Genomic DNA, 22458 nt, shown 5'->3' with positions numbered 1-22458 from the left:
AATTCTTGGCCAAGGGACCCACGTCCTCTCCTCTGGCACCCCAATTTAGACGGGGAGTTAAAGCCCCGGGAAGGGGCAGAGGCTGCTGCCCTCCCAGCAGCCCCGCCCTCTCCCTCCCGGGGTGGATTTCCCGGGCCTCAGCCAGGCAATGGAATGTTGCGTTGATGGTTGCCTGGGCAACCAGGGCCTGCTTGGTGGCTGCCTTCTGAGAGTACCGAACACGCTGTTGCACCACCCTCCATCAGAAACCCTCCAGGTGGAAAGAAAGCCCCAGCAATCGCCAGGAGAATGGCCGTGTCCTGGGAGAGAGATTTCCGACTGGCCTTGCAAGACAAGCTGCCGATGTGAGTGTCTCGGGGTGGCAGGGAGGGCCGGAAGGAGGGCAAGAGTGAGTGGGTGGCCATTCCCTCCCAAGTCCTGGATCCTGGCTTCCACAGCCTGTTCACGGTGGGAGATCATCGCCCCCATTTCACAGATGAAAACAACTGAGGCTCGGAGAGAACTAGGGACTTCCCTGACGTCCCGGGCTGGTTAGAGCAGAGCGGGGGTCAGCAGCCCAGGTCTCTAACCTGCCCTTGCTTCCCACCCCAGCTGGCATCCAGCTGAGATTAAATGGTTTGAACCCAGGTGGGAAGGAATTTTTCTATGAACTTTTGCCCCCTATGCCTGCAAACTGCATTTTTAAAGGGAGAGTGGAGGAAACCTGTCCCAGGCCTGCGTTTGTTCCGTGGAGTGACTGAGGGTCCCAACCGCAGTCTTAGAATCTGAAAATGGCAGCGTCTCCCCTGAACCGGCGCTGGGAAAGGCTTGCCGAATGGAGTCAGTGTAACCCTCCTGCTCCCTACACAGCCGACCCTAGGGGGCTGCCTGCTGGACCCCTCCCCGGAGCTCTAACAGGCGTCTTCAGTTTCAACTCAGCCACAGCAAGGAGCTGATCTCCCCTGGCCGCCTCCCCCCACTCAGCCTTCTTCCATCAGCAACACCCTCCCAGCTCTTAGTCCCAGCTTCACCTCGAACTCCTTTCTATTTTTTTAAAATATATTTGTACTGATTTCAATAAAAGGACTACAATGGGTGCTCATCTCCTTCTGGGCCCGCAGGGAGGGGAAGCGAGGGGGGGGGGGTGAGAGAGAGAGAGAGAGAGAGAGAGAGAGAGAGAGAGAGAGGAACATCAATGATGAGAGAGAATCAGTGACCAGCTGCCTCCTGCACGCCCCCCTACTGGGGATTGAGCCTGCAACTCGGGCCTGTGCCCTTGACAGGAATCAAACCCAGGACCCTTTAGTCCGCAGGCCAACGCTCCATACACTGAGCCAAACCGGCCAGGGCACGGACTCCTCTCTCACCTCCCTCATCACCCCATCAGCTCAGCTCTCAAACTGTATCCAGAACGGGCCCCTCCTCCCCTCCGCACTACAACCGCCCGATCAGAACCACATCGTCTGTCACCCCATCACCCTGTCACCCGTCTCCTGCCCCTCCTATCGTCTTTGTCCCCCACAGCGGCCAGGGGGACCCCTCCTCTGCTCAGAAGCCTCCCCGCTGCCCACCTCACTCACAGTCAAGGCCAAAGTCCTCCCTCGCCGCCCTCTGGCCCCCACAACTTCTCTGATGGTAACCCCCATCTCTCTCCTCCCTCCCGCCCCTTCCGCTCACCAAGGTTCTGGCCCTCCTCGGAGAGACTTCTTGACCCCCTTCCGCACGGAAGGATTTGTCGCCTTGGCACCTACCATGTCCTGGCATTGCTTCTTCTTATTTGTTAGCTTTATCTCCTGTGTGTGTGTGCCCCCTCCCCCCGGGATGCCAGCTCCCGCAGGGCCGCTTTCTATCTGTCTTGTCCCCAGCAGGGGCCCCAGTGCTGTGATGGTGCCTGGCATTTGCTAGGTGCTCAGTACAATTTGTTGTGAATGAATGAATGAAGAATTCCACAGCCAGTAGGTGGTTAATGGGGACATTTCAGGCACTAGCGGGGAGATGGGGGCCCTGACTCTTCCCTCCTTCACCCCCACCTCCTCCGTGAGCCCCTCCAGGAAGATCCCGGAGCAGAATCCCGGCCACTCCCTGCCGGTGCTTTGTCTCCTGCAGAAGAGGCAGGAGCTGGTGGATGTGGACCGGGGCCTGCAGGCCCAGAGGGAGGTGAGCCCCCACCGTAGTCCTGAGACTTTTGGGGACCCCAGACCAAAAAAATGGTGGTGAGCAGGGGAATGGGAAATCCTGGAGCCCTCTTATTAGCTCCCAGGCCTGAGACAAGTCACGTCACCACGCTGAGCCCTGGTTTCCTCACCTGTCAAGTGGGGATCCAAGGAGATCAGTTGTTGGTGCCAATCAATGTTCTCTGAGCACCTACGTGCAGGGCACTCACCCAGATCTAGGGGTCTCACCATGGTCCCTGTCCTCAGGGGCTCACAGTCTAGAGAAGGACAGAGACCATGTCCAGCTGGTGACTGCTAGGAGGGGGACGCACTGAGAAGGACTGTAAGAGCCCAGAGAAAGCCCCTATTTCCACATGAGGGTGATCAAGGAGGGCTTCCTGGAGGAAGTGGTGTCTTAGGGATTCCTGAAGGGCAAGTTGGCTTATCCATCAAAGGGGGACAGTGTGAGAAGGAAGAGACAAAGAGGAAACAGCATATACAAAGACTGGAAGGCAAGGACAAAGCACAGGTGGCCAAGTGGCCGGAAGACAGGGTGTCAGAGGGGGGAGGGGGAGATGAGGCCCGAGAAAGGGCAGGGACACGGACGGACACGCAGGGGCTGCAGGAGGGCACCTGGGCTTCCTTGCGGCTGGCGGGAGCTGTGGGTGGATTTGAGGAGGGGCGCAGCGGCACGATCAGGGACCACAGAGGAGAGGAGTTAAGTGTGAACTTAAAGGCGCTGGGTGACTTGAACCCCCAAACACACAGACACCCATGTTCACACGCCAGGTGTTCCAGAACAGGATGGCAGTCCTGATGCAGCGCCGGGAGCAGTTGGAACAGAAGAAGCAGGAGCTAAAGGCGTCCTTTTTCCGCTTTGACAAGTTCTTGCAGGTGGGTGGGGCCTGCTGGGGGAGGCAGGTCACAGGGTCACAAAGTCACAATCCTTAGGGGCCAGACATGTCACAGAAATGTTTAAAAACGGGTGTACTCTTATAGTTGGGGACTTCAATACCTGTTGGCTAAATCCAAATTCATGGATGATAAGAGTCATCATTTTAGCTGAAACCGGTTTGGCTCAGTGGATAGAGCGTCGGCTTGCGGACTGAAAGGTCCCAGGTTCGATTCCGGTCAAGGGCATGTACCTGGGTTGCAGGCACATCCCCAATAGGAGATGTGCAGGAGGCGGCTGATCGGTGTTTCTCTCTCATCGATGTTTCTAACTCTCTATTCCTCTCCCTTCCTCTCTGTAAAAAATCAATAAAATATATTTGAAAAAAGTCATCATTTTAATGTCAATTCTCTAAAAATCATTCTATAAATTTAACATATCCCATGTCTAAGATCAATAGACTGTTTAATAAACTTTTATGTGCTAAATTTTTTTTTAAATGGGTGTACTAGCCTGGCTGGCATGGCTCAGTGATTGAGCATCGACCTCTGAAACAGAAGGTCATGGTTTGATTTCGGTTCAGGGCACATGCCTGGTGTTGGTCTCAATCCCCCGTAGGGGGCGTGCAGGAGGCAGCCAATCAATGATTCTCTCTCATCATGGATGCTTCTAACTTTCTCTCCCTCTCCCTTCCTCTCTGAAATCAATACAAAATAGTACATATTTTTTAAATTGGTGTACTAATACAAAGGGAGTGGTGGGAAAAGTGACGCATTCACGCTTTTAAAAAACCGTGGGGGAGGAGTGAGGGACCAAAATCAGATTCCGGCTGCGTTTGGCCCGCGGGCCATCTGTTTGCAATCCATGGCTGCACGTGCTCGTTAATGCTGGGCCGGGGAGGAAGGGGCGCGCTCCGCAGGCGCCCAATCCTGAGCGTCCTGGCCTCCGGTTCACCCCTCCGCCCCAGGACGCCGAGGCCCGACGTAGCCGCGGGACGCGGAGGGCGGCGGAGGAGCGACACCGCGCGGGCCGCCAGGAGGCCGAGGCGCTGCGGCTCCGGGCCCAGCTCGCCCATCTGCAGCGGGAGCGCGCGCGGCTGCAGCGCCGGCTGGAGCGCCTGGGGCCCGGCGCGCGGCTGCTGGAGCAGGTGCTGGGGCGGCTGCCGGAGGTGAGTGCTCTGCAGGCAGTTTGGGGCTCGGAGCCACCGTGCGACGCGGAGTGGCCTCAGGGGCGGCTTTAAAAGGGTGCACTCCTGGGGCGCTGACTGTATGCCAGGGATCACCACTTACTGAGCACTAACTGTATGCCAGGGGCACGCTTTGTTCTTGAATTCTCCCCAAGGCCCCGTGAAGTGGGTCCTGTTATTGTCAACCCCATTTTACAGATGGGGAAACCGAGATTCAGAAAGGACACCGGGCAGGCGCGGGAGGGGGGAGACCCAGGCGCTCAGAACGAATATTGGTCGCAGGCAGTGAGCTTAGATGGCTGAACGGAGGGGTGGAGCCATCTCCCCTTCAGGGGCAGCGGCTGGTGATGCCCCCGTTTCACAGGTGGGCTGCGGAGGCGCTGGAGAGCCGAGTGGCAGGGGGAGGGCAGGGCCTGCAGGCCCGGTGAGTCCCCCTCCGGGCCCCATTCCAGTTCCAGGAGGTCCCCGAGCTGGTGGCGCGCTTCGATGCCCTCGCGGACACGCTGGCCGCGCTGAGGCTCGCGGAGCGCCGGCGGCGGGCGGAGCTGGAGGAGGCGCGCGCGCGGCTGCAGCGGCTGCGGGACGCCTGGCAGGACGAGCTGCTCCGGCGGGGCCAGCAGCGCGCGCAGTTGCTGGAGCGCCTGGAGGCGGCGCGGGAGCGCACGCTGCACTGGGTACGGCCCAGCGGGCGCCGGGACCCCAGCCTCCCCCCGCGGGGCAGAGCGCCAGGGTTAAGAACAGATGGGGCGATGCTTACCGCAGCGGGGCAGCGGAACTAATGCGCAGGTTTGGCATCAGAAAGCACTTTAGGGCACGGGACGCCTGTCGCCTGCCCTCCTCCCCTCGAGAGCGCTCACGGGTACGTGGCTGGGCGGGCGGGGGGGGGGCGGCCAGAGGAGGGGGGGAGATACTGGGCCTGAGGCCCAGCCCTCCTCCAGCCATCACACCTTAATGGGGACGGGCGGGGCGTTCTCCAGGAATCCAAGTGGGTTCAGATCCAGAACACAGCCGCTGAGAAGACGCTGCTCCTGGGCCGCGTGAGGATGGCGGCGCTCAACCTGTTCCAGTTGGTGTGCCAGCATCAGAGGCAGCCGCCTGCCCTGGACCTCGAGGACACGGAGGGGCAGCTGGAGCAGGTGAGCGCCCCTGTTGCACCTCCAGCCCCCAAGCCTTCGGCACACCCCCACGCCTGAAACCCCACCTCTGGGTTAAGCTTGGCCCTCTGATCAGAGGCACCTGATACGGGCTCAGTGCCACCTGGGCCCCCAGTTGGGGTTAGTGCTGAGTCACCTGCCATGTGGTCGGAAGGAAGTCCGGCCCCTTGGGTCTGTGTCCTGCGTATGCGGAGGGCCAGGGTGTATACGGACCGACTCCATGCATTTATGCCAAGAGTCAAACAAGTGACATCAACAAAAGCCAGGAGATTGAGACTTGCTTTTTAAAAAATTTTTTTTTATTGCTTTCAGAGAGGAAGGGAAAGGGAGAGATAGAAACATCAATGATGAGAGAGAATCATTAATCGGGTGTGGGGATCAGCAACCTGGGGATGTGCCCTGACTGGGAATCAAACCGTGACTTCCTGATTCAGAGGTTGATGCTCAATGGCTGAGCCACGCCAGCCGGGCGAGATTCGCTTTGCAGTCATCTGACAGGCCTTGCTTCCCTGGCGAGGGCGCAGTAGGGTGGAGCAGTGGTCTCTGCACCGCGGCCTCACAGGTGTCACTGTGGACCACGCACCATTTTTCTATGCTTTCAGGTTTGCAAGGTTTACAGCCAGAGGGGAGGGCTTGACTCTGGAGACACTTGTTTCTGGGGGTTCCCAGAGCATGACCCCCTTGAGGAGTGGGGGAAACAGAGGCACTCCTTCCCCCCACCCCACCCCTGCCCCCCATGGCCAGGATTCCAACCAAACAGCAAGAACTGGGGCCCCGGAGCCCACCTTTGTGCCACGCCCTGCGTTGGGTGGGTTTTTGTGGGCCTCTGCTCTCCCTGGTGTGGCTCGGGTACCGAGGTCCACCCCCCAGGTGACGCTAGGAGGGACAGAGGCTCAATATGCAGTGACAGCAAACGCCGGTCCTTTTTCAACCAACACTCTAATCCCAACACGGGGCAACTAGGCCTTCCACGCCCTGGTCTGGGGCCTAGGACTCACCCTGTCAGCAACAGCAACCGGCCAAACTCGGTAACAATTTCGTGTTTTCTTTTTTTAAAAAAAAAATATTTTTATTGATTTCAGAGAGAAAGGGAGAGGGAAAGATAGAAACATCAATGGTGAGAATCACTGATCGGCTGCCTCCTGCACACCCCCACTGGGGATCGAGCCTGGAACCCAGGCATGTGCCCAGGCATGTGCCCTTGACTGGAATCGAACCTGCGACCCCTCAGTCCGCTGGCCGATGCTCTATCCACTGAGCCAAATCGGCTAGGGCCAGTTTCGTTTTCATTGTAGCTATTTTTCGTTCCTCCTACTTCAGAAAAGGGTGACTTAAACGTTCCCCATCTTTTTCTTTTTTAAATATATTTTATTGATTTTTTACGGAGAGGAAGGGAGAAGGATAGAGAGTTGGAAACATCGATCAGCTGCCTCCTGCACACCTCCCACTGGGGATGTGCCTGCAACCAAGGTACATGCCCTTGACCGGAATCAAACCCGGGACCCTTCAGTCCGCAGGCTGACGCTCTATCCACTGAGCCAAACCGGTCAGGGCAAACGTTCCCCATCTTTGCTGGAATCGTTTCCATCTCAGACGTTGATTTCAGTGAAACATGTGAAGGGAGTGCCCAAGGGAAGGTCCGCCGGGTGACTGGTTCTTGGCTGTGGAGCCAGGGGTGCTCATTAAGTCCGTGTCAGTAAGTGAATTAGCTCAAAGCAGAGAAGGGCCACCCATGGAGAAAGTGAGTAAGCCAGACGCCAACAAATATGACTGATCCAATTAAAGGGGGAAAATAAATTGATGGAGGTGAAAGTAAGAATTTAATTATAATGCAGGTGGTACCCAACTGTGAAGGCATCTGCTAGGGAATCGTTTGGGAGGCCGACTGGGCCTTAAAAAGCCCGGAACCACCAACATTGCTGTCTTTTAGAGGGTCCCGACCCCGACCCGACCCTGGTCTTGCAGCATTGGGGGGTGGGCACGGGACACGGGCTGGGGTGTGACTGGCTTGCTGGGGACCCCCAGGTGAAGCTGTTTCTCCTGGACCTCTCTGCTGTGCTGGCCAGCCTCCCCCAGAGTGAGCCCGAGACCGCGGCCCCCTAGCCCGACCCTGGTGAGTAGTGGGCGCCCCCCCCAGGGGCTTCTCCTCCCGGAAAGAAGGTGCACATTTCCTGGGGTGGGGCGGAATGGCTCTCACCTGGAGATGGGAGGGCCGTGCCCACTCAGATGGCGGCGGGACAACACGAGGGGCACACAGCCAGCACTCAGAACTCGTGGCCGACATGGGGGCACCCACCCTACCCCCACCACCTGGCCTGGGGCCGGGTTCTTCCTCCAGGGCAGCTGGGGGCATTAAAAAGCAGGTATTTGCCAGGTGCTTGTAATGGGGCCTGGTGCAAATGCTGGTAAATTCCAGGGGAGTGTTGGGTTAAGTCAAGTAAAATCAATAGGACCAGCAAGAGGGTCTCGGGAGCTGAAACCCACTCCCAGGCACCTGCTCACAAGGCCCCTCCCCGGCTTGATATGCAGCTGCTGGAGGCTCCCCTTGACCTTCCAGGACCCAGTAGGGCCCGGGAGCACAGGCCTCAGGCAGGACAGGGGCCTGGCCAGTCCTGCCCGCTTGGTGTGTGGTGGGGCAGGGTGAACCCCTTCACAGCCAGAGGAGCAGCTGTGCCCCTGCCCCAGACCCTGCATCCTGTTGTGTCACCGCCCTCTCCCCCCCCCCCCCCCCACTCCCAGCTGCGAGGCTGGCCCAGCAGGAGGAAGGGGACCGACTGTCAGCTTTGGGGTTCTCCCACCTTAGACAGCTAACTCATCCTCTGAGCCTCATTTTCCTCTGCAAACTGGGGACACCAACAGAACCCAACCTCAGGGGGTCCCCGGGGGATCCCACGGGACTTGCCCACACGCTCTCAACTCACCCGGCGCGCTAGCTGGGATTTCAGTGCCTGGGTCTGTCCCTTCCAACTCCTAGAGTGGACGGCACTCCTGGCCCACCAGAGGTGCTCAAGAAAGGTTTATTACCTTAAAAGTACATCACTGGGCCTTCGGCACTCACGGCTCAGACCTGTGTGACCACCACCTTTGAACCCAGAGCACACAGAAGCAGCAGGAGCCGAGTCGCCAATTCAGGGCGCAAACTCCTATGCACCCTTCAAGACCTTGCACAGATGTCCCTGAGTCAGCAGAGGCAGCTGCTGCCCTGGGGCCTACAGCACTCCTCATGGGCGGTGGCTCTGCAGGGAGCTCCCCAAAGCCCTGCACGGGGCCAGGCACATAGCGGCACGCAGGAGCATGTGCTGGTGTTCACACTTGGAGCCGGGAGGAGCCGGGGCTGGGCCATCTTCTTTACATCCTCTTCCTCATCTTGCCCTTCTTGGAGTGCGCGCCCCGGCCAAAGGCGCCCTGCTGCAGCTCCCGGGCGTGGCGCCGGTTGCGGGCAGAGAGCTGCTTGAGGCCCCCGCGCTGCAGGAAGCGCATCTTCTGGGCTTGGCGCCTCTGCTTCAGGATCTGCTGCTTGGTCTTAAGCTCTGAGCGCACGCGGCCGGCGGGGGGGCCTGAGGTGCGCGGCTGGGAGGCACCTGCCAAGACAAGGATCCAGGGAGCTCAGCCTTTGGGTTGATTCCCCATGTCCCCTCCTCCCAGAAGCCTCCGGACTGCTCCCCTGCCCCCACTCCCATGTGCGTTCACTGCTGTGGCCCCAGCCTCTGGCACACAGTAGGTGCTTAACAAGGCTACAGTCGTCTACGGTATAGGTCTGGAACCTCAAGCCAGGACTTCCAGGGTTCAAAGCCCAGCTGTGGCCTCTTAGACCTGGGCAAGTCACTTCTCTGTGCCTCTGTCTCCCCCTCGGTGAATTATGAATAATAGCACCTTCCTCCTCATGGGTCCTCATGAGTCAATGGTTTCATGTGTACAATGCCCAGAACAAGGCTAGCCCAGAGGAAGGGCCTCCTGGGTGTAACTGTTATGATTATTAACACGTCACCGAAGCCTGACTGAGCGCCTCTTCTGTGCCAGGCCCTGGGGACCCAGCAGTGACTGAGAGCCCAGGACACAGTGCCACGCTCCCGTTCCCAGGGGGGTGGCAGGCAGCTGGGTAGCCCAGGGCCAGTCCCTGCCGGTAAGGTGGGCATTCTGTCTCCGCACCCAGGCCCTGCGTGGCGAGTGTCTTGCAGAGCCTGTCTCCACACGGCAAGCGGAGCCCTCTGACCGCAAGCTTGGGGGGACGGGACAGGCTCGTCCCCTCCCTTCAGAGCACAGCAACGCCCCGAGGGGCAGCCTGAGGCCCTGGCACGCAGGGCAGCTGGCCACGTGCCATCATGTAGCACAGGCTCTGGCAGACAGAGCGTTAAAAACCCCTTAGCCTGTCAGCTGAGGGACTCGGGAGGGAGCGGAGGACCAAGTTCCCAGGTGACCAAGCATGCCACTTGCCCACGTGCGTGTGGCGGTGCATCCTACCTTGGCCTCGGCCCCGCTTCCAACCTCTTCGCTCTGGGCCTCGCCGGTCCGATGGCCCCTCCTCCTCCGAGTCGCGGTCGTCGATCTTCTGTTTCTGCTTCCACTTCTGGTAGCTGGGAAGCGTGTTAAGGAGGAGGCTGGCGGATCCGGAAGCCCAGGAAACCCCTGGGCTGGGAGAAGGCCCCGCCCCCCAGCAGACAGGCCCCGCCTACAGAAGGTGCCACTCAGCCCCGCCCTCCCAGCATAGGCAGGCCCCGCCTACAGGAGGTGCCACTCAGCCCCGCCCTCCCAGCATAGACAGGCCCCGCCTACAGGAGGTGCCACTCAGCCCCGCCCCCCAGCATAGACAGGCCCCGCCTACAGGAGGTGCCACTCAGCCCCGCCCTCCCAGCATAGACAGGCCCCGCCTACAGGAGGTGCCACTCAGCCCCGCCCCCCAGCATAGACAGGCCCCGCCTACAGGAGGTGCCACTCAGCCCCGCCCTCCCAGCATAGACAGGCCCCGCCTACAGGAGGTGCCACTCAGCCCCGCCCCCCAGCATAGACAGTCCCCGCCTACAGGAGGTGCCACTCAGCCCCGCCCTCCCAGCATAGGCAGGCCCCGCCTACAGGAGGTGCCACTCAGCCCCGCCCCCCCAGCAGACAGGCCCCGCCTATAGGAGGTGCCACTCAGCCCCGCCCCTCAGGATACAGGTCGCGCTTGTAGGAGCTGCTGATGTAGCGCCCACTTTCTGTCTTGATCTTCTTCTTGTCCTCCTGTCCTGACTGTCCCACAAACCGCTTCTTCTTCCGGTCCCTGCAGCAGAGAAGGTTGGTGGGCTGTTGTGGACGGAGGGGGCCTGGGGCGGCCTCCCTCCCCTGACCCTCTCACTGGGATGTTGGATTGTAGAAAAGCAGCATGGCCATGTCGGGCACGCAGTAGGTGCTCAATAAAGGCCTGTCCCCAGCTCCTCCTCACTTTCCCCTAGTAGCCTAGGTCTCAAAGGCAGTGTGTGTGTGGGTCACTGGAAACTGGGGGGCCTTGGTCAGGGACAGGGTTCCCAACCCCTACTCTGCCATTTCTAGGCGCTGAGTGGGGGTGGGGTGGGGTTCATCATCCTTATTGTGCGATGACATGGGGATCGGAGGAGGGGGTCACAGATCGTAATCCGTGCTGTGCAGGAGCAGTGAGGGGATGGGGTGGCGTATTTCCTGCTCTAGGGATCAAAGGGGAGTCAGGACAGGCTGGGGGGTCACATGCCAGTGGGTAGGGCCCACGTGGCAGACAGGCGGGCATGGAAGGGCTGCACTGGCGAGCTCACTCACCACTTGAGCTGCTGCCGGCCCCTGGTCAGGTTCTGGGCCTCGTCCCCCATCAGGTCCAGGACAGCGCCAGCCACCTGCTGCTCAAAGGCGCCCCCGTCCCCACCAACGCTCAGGCTGCAGAGGGCGGTGGGGAGGCACAACAGGGTTGATGGGGGCCCATCAGGCCCCACCTGCCACATACACACCCTACACACATGTACACACACACGCACATATATACACCACACACATGTACATACACATATACAACACACACATGCACATATACACCGCACACATACACATACACCACACCCATGCACGTATATACCACACCCACACACATACACACCACACACGCACATACGTACACCACATACACATGTACACACACGTACACCACACACACACATATACACCACATGCGCACATACATACAAATATACACACCACACACACGTACATACATGCACATATATACCACACACATATATACACACCACACATGGACATACACACATACACCACACACATGCACACATATATACACCGCGCACGCACACACACCACACCCACGCACGTATATATACAACACCCACACATGTACGTGCACATACACCACACACGCACATATGTACACCACACACACGTGCACACACACCACACATGCACACATATATACACCACATGTGCATGCATACAAATATACACACCACACACATATATACACCGTGCATACACACACACACCACATGCATACACACATCCACCACACACATATGTACACCACACAGACCCACACCCACACCCATGCACATATATAGACCACACACATGCACACATGCATACACCACACCCCCCCTCCAGCTGGCGGCTCACCCCCGCTCACTGTCGAAGTCCTTGGGCCGATAGGGGACGTAGAAATCCTGGTTGCGCTGCCCGGCCTCCTCCCTCCGCCTCTTGGCTCCCCGATCAGGCCCTGGCTGCTGCCGCTTCCGGCCCACGGCCTCTGTGAAGACGTCCTGGCAGACCAAGGCCCAGTCACGCCTGCAGCCCCTGGGGGCCCACCTGCCCCCCAACACCAGTCCGGCTTGGGGTTGCCATTTCCTCCTCTGCACGTGCAGCTCGCCCCACCTTAAGCACCAGCAGGGTCAGGACAGATGGGGGCTGGGGGGCTGAGGTGCCAACCAAGGAGGGACCCGTGTTCCATCCCAGCTTAATCTCCCGGCTGTGTGACCAGGCCAGGCCCTGGCCCTCTCTGTGTTAGGGACGAGTCCGGGGTTCTCAGCTGTTATGTTTTGGCTACTGAACCCCCATCCAAATCAAATGTAAGAGGGGAGCGTGAGCAGGCCCAGGACCCTGCCCACCAGGTGAACAGGACACCTCTGGGGTCCCCCAGCCCTGCCTCTGGCACTAAGGCCCAGCTTCTGACCCAGCCCAGACCCCAGACCCCCGGGTGAGGTGTGTACCTCCACGCTCTCTCCCGCCACCTCTTCCTCCTCCTTCCCAGGCTGCTCCGCCTGCTGTGCTGGGCAGCTCCGGGCTGTGCCAGCCAGGCCCTTCTGCCGCTCCTGCCGCCCCTGCTGGAAGCTGGCGATGGCCTTGCAGTCCTTCTGCCGCTTGGCCCGCATCACCTGGCTGCTCAGGTCCCGGCTGGAGGCGTTGATCTCAAAGATGGTCTGTGGAGATGACACCCTAGTCCTTCACCCACTGGCCTCTCCTCCCCACAACTCCTCCCTCACCAGCCTGGTGGGCTCCCTATGGCATTCCTCCCCAAGTCCTTCCAACCCTTCCGGGAGGGCTCTCTCATTATCTGCCTTTCACAACCAGAAAGGGAGCCCAGAGAGGGCAAGTAACCAGCCCAAGGTCACACAGCTGGGACGAGCCACAGCTGGGATTTCAGCCCAGACCCAGCTGGCTCTGAAACCAGTGCTCTCAACCGTGACACTCAAATCCTTTTCCCTGAAGTTGGTTGGCTGGCAGGCTTGTCCCCTAGGTACCAAATGGGGTGCTCAGAGGGCGTCAAGAGGAGATGAAAGGCAATGGGAAGCCAGCTCCTCAGGCCTCTACCAGGCCTCGGGCAAGTCACTCCTGTGAGCCTCAGGCTGCCCATCAGTAAGTGGAAGGAAATGGGTGCCACACGGGAACCTGCCGTGGACCAGCAGGAATGGTTCCAGAACCAGGGGCATCTCTAGAGATGCCAACAGGGCTAGAGATACAGTTTCAGAAGCTTTGAGCTCAAATGGAATCCCTGCTGGGGGCCCCCTGGCCCTCACTCACCGCCCGCGAGCGGTACTGCTTGATGCTGTCCACCAGCCTCAGCCGCTGCAGCTCCTCCTCCTGGAAGCGCGAGCCTGGCGGGGAGGGAGGCGTGAGGCCAGGGCCGGCTCTGCAGGGCCTGCCCACCACCCCTGCCCTGCCCTGCCCTGCCCTGCATGGGGACTCACTGAAGAGGGGGTGCAGGCCCAGCCCCGCGAGGTCCAGCTCCTTGGCCCGCTTGATGGACTCTGGCGAGGGCGCCGGCCGCGAGCGCACGTACTGCTGCTGGGCGTTGTCGGCCACACGGCCCAGGCCCCGCAGCTCCAGCGACGCCTCCAGGGTGTTCCGCAGGCCGCAGTCCTCGTCGTCCACCACGCTCTGTGGCACCCGGCCCAGCACGCCGTCCACACCGACCGCACCTGCCACCGCACACGGAGCCCGGTCATCGGCCTGCCGCCAGCCCACCTGCCCATGGCCCGGCCTCCCACACTGGCCCTGAGTCACAGAATCACCCCCGTGGCTGCCGGCGTGCTACATAGCATTCACATTCTATTACTATACGTAACTAGGAATGATTTAATGTTAGGGAGGATATGTGTAGGTTATATGCAAATATGTCATTTAATATAAGGAACTTAAGCATCTCGGATTTTTGTATCTGAGGGGGTCCTGAAACCAATCCACCGTGGATACCGAGGGTGACCGTACGGGGATCTCCTGGGGTCAAATCCAGCCCCACCCCCTACCAGAGGGGACAGCTCTGTCCCTCGCCCACGTGAAGAACTCCACGGAGGACCTCAGCCCCGCCCTGGCCTCCACTCACCTGAGGGCTCCTCCTGGGGGCGGGCGAGGGTGAGGGCGCGGCCCAGGAACAGGTGCAGGTCCAGCAGGTAGGGGACCTCATCTGGGGCCACCAAGGAGTAGGCCGTGCCACTTCGACCAGCCCGGGCCACACGACCTGCGGAGGAGGTGGTCAAGCTTTAGCACAACTCCCACCTGCCCAACCCTGAGGAGGCACAGGTCCCCAGGAGAGGAGCTCCCAGGGCAGCGTTACTGAGAGGACTTCGGGGAGGAGGGGGCTGAGGGGGCACGTCACCAAGGAGCACGACAGAAAAGACAGGGGTGCCCAGGACAGAGTCCAGAGAGTGGAGAATCGCCCCCTTGGAGCCGTGAGGCACCCATGGGAATCGTGCCGGCCCACCCCCACCAGGTCCTCACTTATAGGTCAGACCCCTGGGCTGGGTTCCCCACCGGAAGGGTGGGAGTCGCGCCCTGCGCCCTCAGCTCCCACCCGGGCTCAGCGCCCCCGGCTCCTCACCCACGCGGTGCAGGAAGAGCTTGCCCTTGGCTGGGAAGCTGAAGTTGATGACGTTGTCCAGCAGCGGGATGTCCAGGCCCCGGGCTGCCAGGTCCGTCACGATGAGGGTGGAGCACTTGCCGTGGGTGAACTTGGCCAGGTTGATCTTGCGGGCCGTCTGGTCCAGGGCGCTGTAGATGTGGGCGCAGCTCACCCGCTGGGTCGTCAGCAGCTGCTCGGAGCCAGGATGGGAGGGGAGAAGGGAGAGGGGTGAGGAGCTGGCAGGAGAGAGAGGAGTCTGGGCCACAGCGCATGCCATGGCCTGGTGTAAGCCTCATCCTGACTCTCCCACTAAGGAGCCGCATGACCTCGGGCAAGTGACCTAACCTCTTTGTGCCTTCATTTTCCTCGTCTATAGAATGGGGAGAATTGCTCCTGCTCTGTAGCTTTGTCATAAGGATTCAATGCGTTAACATAGTGCTGAGAACTCGGCCCGAACACAGGAAGCACCGTGAGTGTTAACTGCTCTTTGAGAATTACTCTTTCAGTCTCATTCATCAGAGACCCCAGCAGCTGCACGCAAGGAGGAAGCTCCGTTAAATGTATGACAAGTTAATGAAACCCAGTGAAGTGTGTCCTCAGAAAACAGACCCCAGGTGTGGCTGACCAAGGGAGGGGCCCCAGCAGCCTTTGGGGCACAGGACCCCATGCTGTCATATGGAAAAACTCATCCAGTTGCTCACGTAGAACTGGGCACTGTACATAGCTCACTGCAGGCAGGCCACGCCTCATTTTTAAAAAACGAAACATATGGGAAAATGTATACAAAAGTGATAGCACGGCTGGGAGAATACTTCAACATAACCCGGGTGGAGGGGGTAGCAACAGATGAGTCAGGACTGGCCATGAGTGGATAACTGAGTACCGGGGAGTTCATTAAAGTCATCAGCCCTGGCCAGGCCCGTGTCCCGCTCTGGTGCTGCCCTCTGGTGTCTGCACACGGAACTGCAGCCCGAGCTAATGAAGGTGCAGGCGCCCAGGGGCTCTCCCTCAGCCAGCCAGGCCCGCTCACCTCGCTGAGGTACTCGGCGTGGTGCTTCGTGGCCACAAACACCACCGTCTGGTCCTGGGGCCGCACCACGCTGCGCAGCAGGTGCAGGAGCACGGCGGCCTTGCTGTCCTCCCGCACCAGGAAGAAGGAGGTCTGCCGGGAGAGGGGCCGTGAGGGGTGGCTCTCAGGGCCCGCAGAGGCCTGGCCGGGGCACAGGAAGACCTCACCTTGAGCTGCTCGTTGAGCTTGGCGTCCACATCCAGCCGAATGAGCACGGGCTCCGTGAGGCCTGCGGTGGGCAGAGGGGCGTGGGGGTTGAGTCACGGGAGGACGAGGCCCCGGGCCCAGGCCCCACCGAGCTCACGCACCGGCCCGGGCGAACTCCACCAGCATCTTGGGCAGCGTGGCCGAGAACAGGAGCGTCTGGTGGCCCCCTGGGAGGCGGCTGATGATCTCCTGCAGCTGCTCTGCAAACCCCATTTCAAAGAGCCTGGGAGGGCGGAGGGCAGGGGGCAGAGGGCAGAGGGCAGGGGGCAGGACGGTCAGGAGAGGGGCTTCCTCCAGGGAGATCCCACCTTCAGCCACCCTCGCCCCCACACTTCTCCCATGTGGTCGGTCTTTGCCTCGATTTTTCTCTGTCTGACAACTTCATTCTAAGCAATAATGACCTTGAAATCTTGGGTCTGGTCTGATCTGTTTCCTACGAATTCGCATTGAAATAAATGACAGCAGCCCTCGCTCTGGGTCAGGCACCGTTCTGAGTACTTTACCAATATCGGCTCCCGAGTCCTCAAGGCATTCTGGGAGGCACATGCTATTTTATCCCCACTCTGCAGGCGAGGCCCCCCCAGGCCCCCAAGACCCTCAGTGATTTGTCCAAGTTCACGGAGCTGGGATTTGATCCCGCCTGTGTTCTCAACTTCGTGCTACTTTTTCTAACGGTGATCCCGGTACACAGGTCTCTCCTGGCAGAGCCCTTCCTCCCAGCAACCACACCTCCCTCTGATTTCCCAGCCTCGGCCAACCTGGACACTGCGAGGGGTGTACCTGCAGCCTTACCTGTCAGCCTCGTCAAATACCACGTACTCCACGCTCTGCAGCTTCAGGTTCATCTCCACAGCCACATGCATCAGGCGGCCAGGGGTGGCGATGATTCTGGAAGGGGTGTGCAGGCCAGGTCACCCAGGGCCACCAGCGGAGCCCTCCTCTCACCCCCCAGACGTGGGCCATCTGGGAAGGGACCCCAGAGCATGACCCCCAATGCAGACTCACATGTCAGGGTTTTCATGCAGGGCTGAAAACTGGTCTTCCATTCTAGGGAGAAGGGCAGGAGTCAGCTCGATAGAGCAGGTCTCTGTCTAGTCCCTGTCCCTTCCCACACCAAATACCCGGTGAGCCCCACTCCCTGACCCCAGACTTGCCACTGGGGAAAGGCTACTGCTGACATCCTAGGCCAATGGTTCTCAACTTCCTAATGCCGCGACCCTTTAATACAGCTCCTCATGTTGTGGTGACCCCCAACCATAAAATTTTTTTCGTTGCTACTTCATAACTGTAATTTTGCTACTGTTATGAATCGTCATGTAAATATCTGATATGCAGGATGTATTCTCATTGTTACAAATTGAACATAATTAAAGCATAGTGATGAATCACAAAACAATATGTAATTATATATGTGTTTTCTGATGGTCTTAGGCGACCCCTGTGAAAGGGTCGTTCGACCCCCAACGGGGTCGCGGCCCACAGGTTGAGAACCGCTGTCCTAGGCAAAGGCCCTGCCCTGACAAGAGATGCAGGTTCACGCATACAAAAGGACTCACACAACAAAGAGTTCCCCAAAGAGTGGGCTCGGCCTCACAACCCACCTCACTCTCTATCTCCAGAGGCAAGAAAGTTGCCTTTCACCCACAGCCTCCTAGCAACTACCCCTGGAAGTGCCAGCTGCACCTCGAATCCAGTTTCTGGGATCTCTCTGTCCTTATTCTTAAACCTTTTGAGCACACACATCCCTAACTTAGTCGTCCCCTGGGACACCTGTAGGAGCCAGAATTCCAGGCCAGGCCTAGCCTGGGAGGCACTGCTCACAGTAACGAACTAGAGATAATACATTATAATGTAGGCAAAGAGCCCTGGACAGCAAAACACGCAGAACTGAGTGACTGGTGACAGTGACACTGAGAACAAGGAGGGGGCTGCCCTGGGAGGGAGGCCTGTGGAAGGGGGAGGGGGCACAGCAGGAGACCCGAGTTCTCATCTGAGCGGTACTACCAAACCACTGCACGGCTCTGGGCCCACCACCGCCTCAGCGTGCTCACCTGTAAACAGGTGTGATGCCTGCCACTTCAGAAGGATGGTACCAGCACATCAGGAAAAATACATTTTGCAAATCTGAGCTATTACAAACATGCTTTGATTTTTGCACATTCTGCTTTAAACAACCCACACGTACGCACATTAAAACATACATCTGAGCTACCGGGTGGGTGCACCGGATGCCACCAGCTGTCTTTCAAAAGTATCAGAACCTTCGCAGTGCTCGTGTGGGAAATTCCTTCTCATATGTTACTGCATGTTTCCCTAATTCTTCACAAGCATCAGTCTTATATTTTAGAATGTGCCAAGAACTTGCTATTGTTAATAAGCCACACAGGCACCTACACTCTGATACCCTGGAGGCACGGGGTGTGCTTGCACAGGGATGGGGGTGTGGGTGACCGGGGCCAGGGGCAAGAGGGTTCTTACTTGTCCCCACCCAGGATCAGGGCAGTCTTGAGGCCAGTGAACTTGCCCAGCTGTGGGGAGAGACAGAAAAAGATTGAGAGAGGGTAAGGGGAAGGTGACTCAGCCTGTCTCTCCCTGCCCTCCCCACCGCCCCCTCTCCTCTCCCCTCCCCCCTCTGCAACCCCAACATACCTCCTTGGTGAACTTCATGGTCTGCAGGGCCAGCTCCCGGGTGGGCGAGAGAATGAGGGCACGGGCCCCCGACTGAGCACTGCGGGTCTTGAGCCGCTCGAACATGGGGATAAGGAAGCAGGCTGTCTTGCCACTGCCCGTCCGGGCCATGGCCACCATGTCTTTGCCATCCAGGATCACGGGGATGGTCTGGAGGCGAATGGGAAGGGGAGGGGGTGGTCAGCTCCTGCACCGGAGCTTCAAGTTCCCAGTGGAACTAGGGGACCTCGGTGAGGGGAAGGGGCCTGTCGCCCAGCCCTGATCCCATTTTTGACAACGCTCGTTTGCACACCTCCAGGGACGAGCAGCTCACCACCCCCAACTCTTTCCAGGGTTTGAACATCCATCTTCAGATGAAGCCAGACTCTACCCTCCCTGACCACTGTTCCTCACTGCGCAGCCTCAGCAGGGAACAGCCTTAAATGGCAAAGAGGCACAGGGCCGCGTCTCCTCTCTGCTGGGCCAACCTCCCCGACCTGTGGAACAGGCAGGCTTGTGGGGCTTCAGAATAAGAGATGTGACAGCTGGGACGAGGGGTGTCTATCAAGAGGCTGAGAGAAGGCCAAGTCCCTCATCCCCTCCTCCCAACCCCACCAGCCCTGCCCGCCGCGTACCTTCCTCTGGATGGGCGTTGGCACCTTATAGCCTTTCTTCATGATGCCCTTGAACACCGGGTAGCTCAAGCCTGGAAAAGACACGGGAACGACCGGGGTGGAGGGAGCCCCACGCACACGACTATCGCATCTCCCCCGCTGCTCTGAAATGCTACTGTCAGGCACTAAATCCCCAATGTCTGCCTGTTCCTGCACCGCATCGCCCCGAGCCCTGCTCTAACTGTTCTCTCATTGTGTCAAGCCCGCTGCCCCCATGAGGCCCTGACTGGCTCTGAGACAGTGTCTGCTGCCTCAGTTTGCCCAATACCTACCAGTGCTGGGCCCAGAGCAGAGCTCAGAGGGCGTGGTGACCCCCTGCTGCTACCCGCCCCCCCAGTTTCCCCAGATGCCTGGAGCACCCACCCATGGACTGGAAGCCTCCCGACTTCTTCTTCTTCTTGTTCTGGGCTCGCACCATCTCCCGTGTGTCCGGCTCCACGTCGGAGGTGCATTCCGAGGTGGGGAAGGTGGGCAGGGGTCGGCCAGGTCCCAGCTGGAGGGAGGAGCAGAGAGGCAGCATCACTCCAGGTATCATCAGACCACTGGGCAGGGAGGGGGGCTGTCCTGCAGCTGGTCTGCACCCCTTTCTAGTCAATGACTCCCCTGCCAGATCACGAGACGTGCCTGCTACAGGGCTCCCCTTTGACGGGCCAGGACAGGGCGGAGGGCAGAGAGCGGGCTCTGCTGACACACAGCCTGGTTTCAGTCCCAACTCTGTCACTTGCCAGCTGGGAGACCCCACACAAGGGACTTAATCTTCCCGGAGCCTGTGTTCCCACATCTGGGAAACGGGTGACGAGAGCATCTGCCTCACAGGGTGTTCTGAAGACTAAACAGGTAAGCGCGAAGCTCAGAACAGTGCCCAGCACAGAGATGGCGATTTCATCATCATCATCGTCCGGGCCTGTCATTCCAAGCCCTGGAAATTAACTCTAGAGAGCCCATCACAACTAGACTTTTCTAAGATGCTCTGCCCTCTTCTCCTTAATCCGCTTTCTGACCCATCACCCTTACCCAACTCTGGTCTCTCTTGTGCCTGCCTCCTCTCTGCCCATCCAAGACCCCTTAGTCCCAGCACAGCTAACCCAGATGCCTCCTCCGGGGAGCCCTCTCAGATTACAGGGCTGTCCCCGCCCTCTCAGAAATAACAGGTATGGACCGCTAATTCACTGTAACGATTAGTGCTCACATGGCGCTTACTCGAAGCCAGGTGCTGCTGCATTCACATAGGTTAACACACTTAACCCTATGACAACCCTGGGAAGTGGGTACTATTACTTTGTCATCTTACACGGAAGGAAACTGAGGCACAGAGGGGTGACGTGACCCTCCCAAGATCACACAGACAGCAAGTGGGGGGATCGGAGTGTGTTCCTCCCACTGTGGCCCTCTATGGTCCCTGCACCATCTAGGCAGGGCTGCAGCCTGTCTAGTATAGCCTGTGAGCTAAGAGTGGTCACATACATTTTAAAAGACTGTCAAAAAATCCAACAAAAAAGACGGTGACCTTATAGGGCCCCACAAAGCCTAAAATATTTACCACGTGGTCCCTGGAGGAAAAGTTTGCCAATCCCTCTTCTAGGCACATAACAACCAAGTCCTGGAACACACCAGGGCCCAGCATTCTACTGCACGACAGAGCATATAAACATGTCATTCAATCCTTTCCGGGTCTGTGAGGCACATGTAATCATCAGCCTTCTGCACAAGTGGAAACCTCTGTCTTCTGCAGACGTGGCTCAGAGAGGTTAAGCAACTTCTTCACTATCCCACAGCCTGTACAGGGCTGAGCCAGGGCAGAGCCCTAGTCTGAACCACATACATGGGCTCCTCTTTGGCATGTAGTACTCTGACCTCCTGTTCTTTCCCTTTAGCAGTTTCTCCGCGTTTACGGTGCACCTACTGTGTGCCAGGCTTTAGCTAGGCTGGGGAAACTGGGATAAAGTCTGGTGCCGGCCTTGGAGAAGCGTAGGCCTCTCTTCACATAAACATTCACTCATCTACTTACCCAAAGCTATTCTGTGCCAGGCACCGGCTGGGCACGGTGCTGTGGGAAATAAGGGGCTACTGCCCTCCCTTCCCATCTGCATACAGCTGGCATTCAGTAGTAGAAACAGCACAGGCTCTGAAACCAGACAGTCCCGGGTTTGAATCCCGGCTCTCCCGCTCACAAACTGTGAGGTTTTGGTCCAGTTCTTTTACCAATCTCGGCCTCAGTTTCCTCCTCTGGCAAATGGGATGACAACACATAGCTCACAGGGTGGTGTGATGATTAAATGATAAGGCTGGTAAAGCTCTTAGCACGGAGCCTGGCACATAGTAGGCGGTCAACAAACCCAGGTTTAATTTATTACTATTAATTCCCCGGAGGTTTGGGGGCATCACTGTCCCAATCTACGGGCGTCGGCCTCCCCTGAATTCAACCTCTCAAAAGAACCCCCCCTAAACTCTCCAAGTCAGAGCTTCAGCACCTGCACTTTTCATTGGACGAATGGGAACTAGGGCCCGCCCCCTAAGGAGGAAGTAGCCAATGAGAAGCGGGCAACCAAAGAGCCGACCAGGAAGGCCCGCAGGCCCCAGCCTTCCGAACGCGGTGGCTCCGGCGCCAGGACCCGGGTCAGACCGGCGGTCCTGCCCCCGATCCCCTGCCAGCCGGCCTCTCCCCACCCTAGGAGGTGCCCACTCCTCAGCCGGGGGAACTGCGGCCGCGGGGCGCCCACGGAGCCGGGGGTTGGGCTCCAACGTGCGTCCCAGCCGCGCGCTCCCACCTTCTGCGCCCGGGTGTCATCTTCCGCCTGGACCTCAAACTCGCCGTCCTCCGAGTCGCTGCTGCGGGCGTGGGAGGCCGCGTCCCGGCGCTTCCGAAGCCCCTTCTTTTTCCTCCGCTGGGCCATGGCAGGTCGGGACCGCGGTCGGGCCGCCGGGCGCGTACCTGCAGCCATGCGGACCCGGCACAAGAGAACGGGAAGGGGCGGAGCCAGCGGGTCGTACCACGCGTGGCGGGGGCGGGGGGGCGTGGCGGGGGCGGGGGCACCGCGTCTACCCGGCCCGCGCTGCGCCCCCTCCCCTGCCGCAGCCCCCGAGGCTGGGCGCGCCCACAGGGGCTCCCCTGCCGCGCGCCCGAGGCCCCTCTC

At 59.1% G+C, this 22458-nt stretch overlaps 2 protein-coding genes across 2 annotated transcripts; one reads left to right on the top strand and one right to left on the bottom strand.

Annotated features, from left to right (window-relative positions):
• Positions 1-156: 156 nt before the first annotated feature.
• On the top strand, positions 157-8478 carry CFAP73 (cilia and flagella associated protein 73). Its single transcript, XM_081113967.1, has 8 exons — positions 157-344; positions 2031-2136; positions 2922-3026; positions 3992-4192; positions 4663-4884; positions 5188-5346; positions 7390-7477; positions 8339-8478. The coding sequence occupies exons 1-7, from the start codon at positions 289-291 to the stop codon at positions 7465-7467; spliced, it is 927 nt and encodes a 308-aa protein (XP_080970093.1). The 5' UTR covers positions 157-288; the 3' UTR covers positions 7468-7477; positions 8339-8478.
• On the bottom strand, positions 6746-22266 carry DDX54 (DEAD-box helicase 54; the record flags this gene model as incomplete). Its single annotated transcript, XM_081113966.1, has 20 exons — positions 6746-8945; positions 9826-9938; positions 10517-10621; positions 11131-11244; positions 11989-12131; positions 12579-12788; positions 13390-13463; positions 13557-13787; positions 14192-14326; positions 14687-14897; positions 15738-15869; positions 15944-16005; positions 16085-16206; positions 16776-16871; positions 16989-17030; positions 18462-18511; positions 18633-18821; positions 19286-19356; positions 19688-19817; positions 22093-22266. 20 exons carry the CDS (start codon positions 22264-22266, stop codon positions 8713-8715), a joined length of 2637 nt encoding a protein of 878 aa, XP_080970092.1. The 3' UTR covers positions 6746-8712.
• Positions 22267-22458: the final 192 nt, after the last annotated feature.

Source organism: Myotis nattereri (genome assembly GCF_964212035.1).
Source record: "Myotis nattereri genome assembly, chromosome: 19".
NCBI classification, from domain to species: domain Eukaryota; kingdom Metazoa; phylum Chordata; class Mammalia; order Chiroptera; family Vespertilionidae; genus Myotis; species Myotis nattereri.
Note: the sequence above shows the minus strand (reverse complement) of the source record. Positions and strands in the feature narration are given on the sequence as shown.

Bases quoted from the DNA above. Each gene is read 5' to 3' on its own strand.
- CFAP73 (XM_081113967.1), top strand. From the start codon at position 289: ATGGCCGTGTCCTGGGAGAGAGATTTCCGACTGGCCTTGCAAGACAAG. The intron at 2,137-2,921 runs GTGAGCCCCCAC...TTCACACGCCAG, and splicing joins GCCTGCAGGCCCAGAGGGAG to GTGTTCCAGAACAGGATGGC. The intron at 5,347-7,389 runs GTGAGCGCCCCT...GGGGACCCCCAG, and splicing joins CGGAGGGGCAGCTGGAGCAG to GTGAAGCTGTTTCTCCTGGA.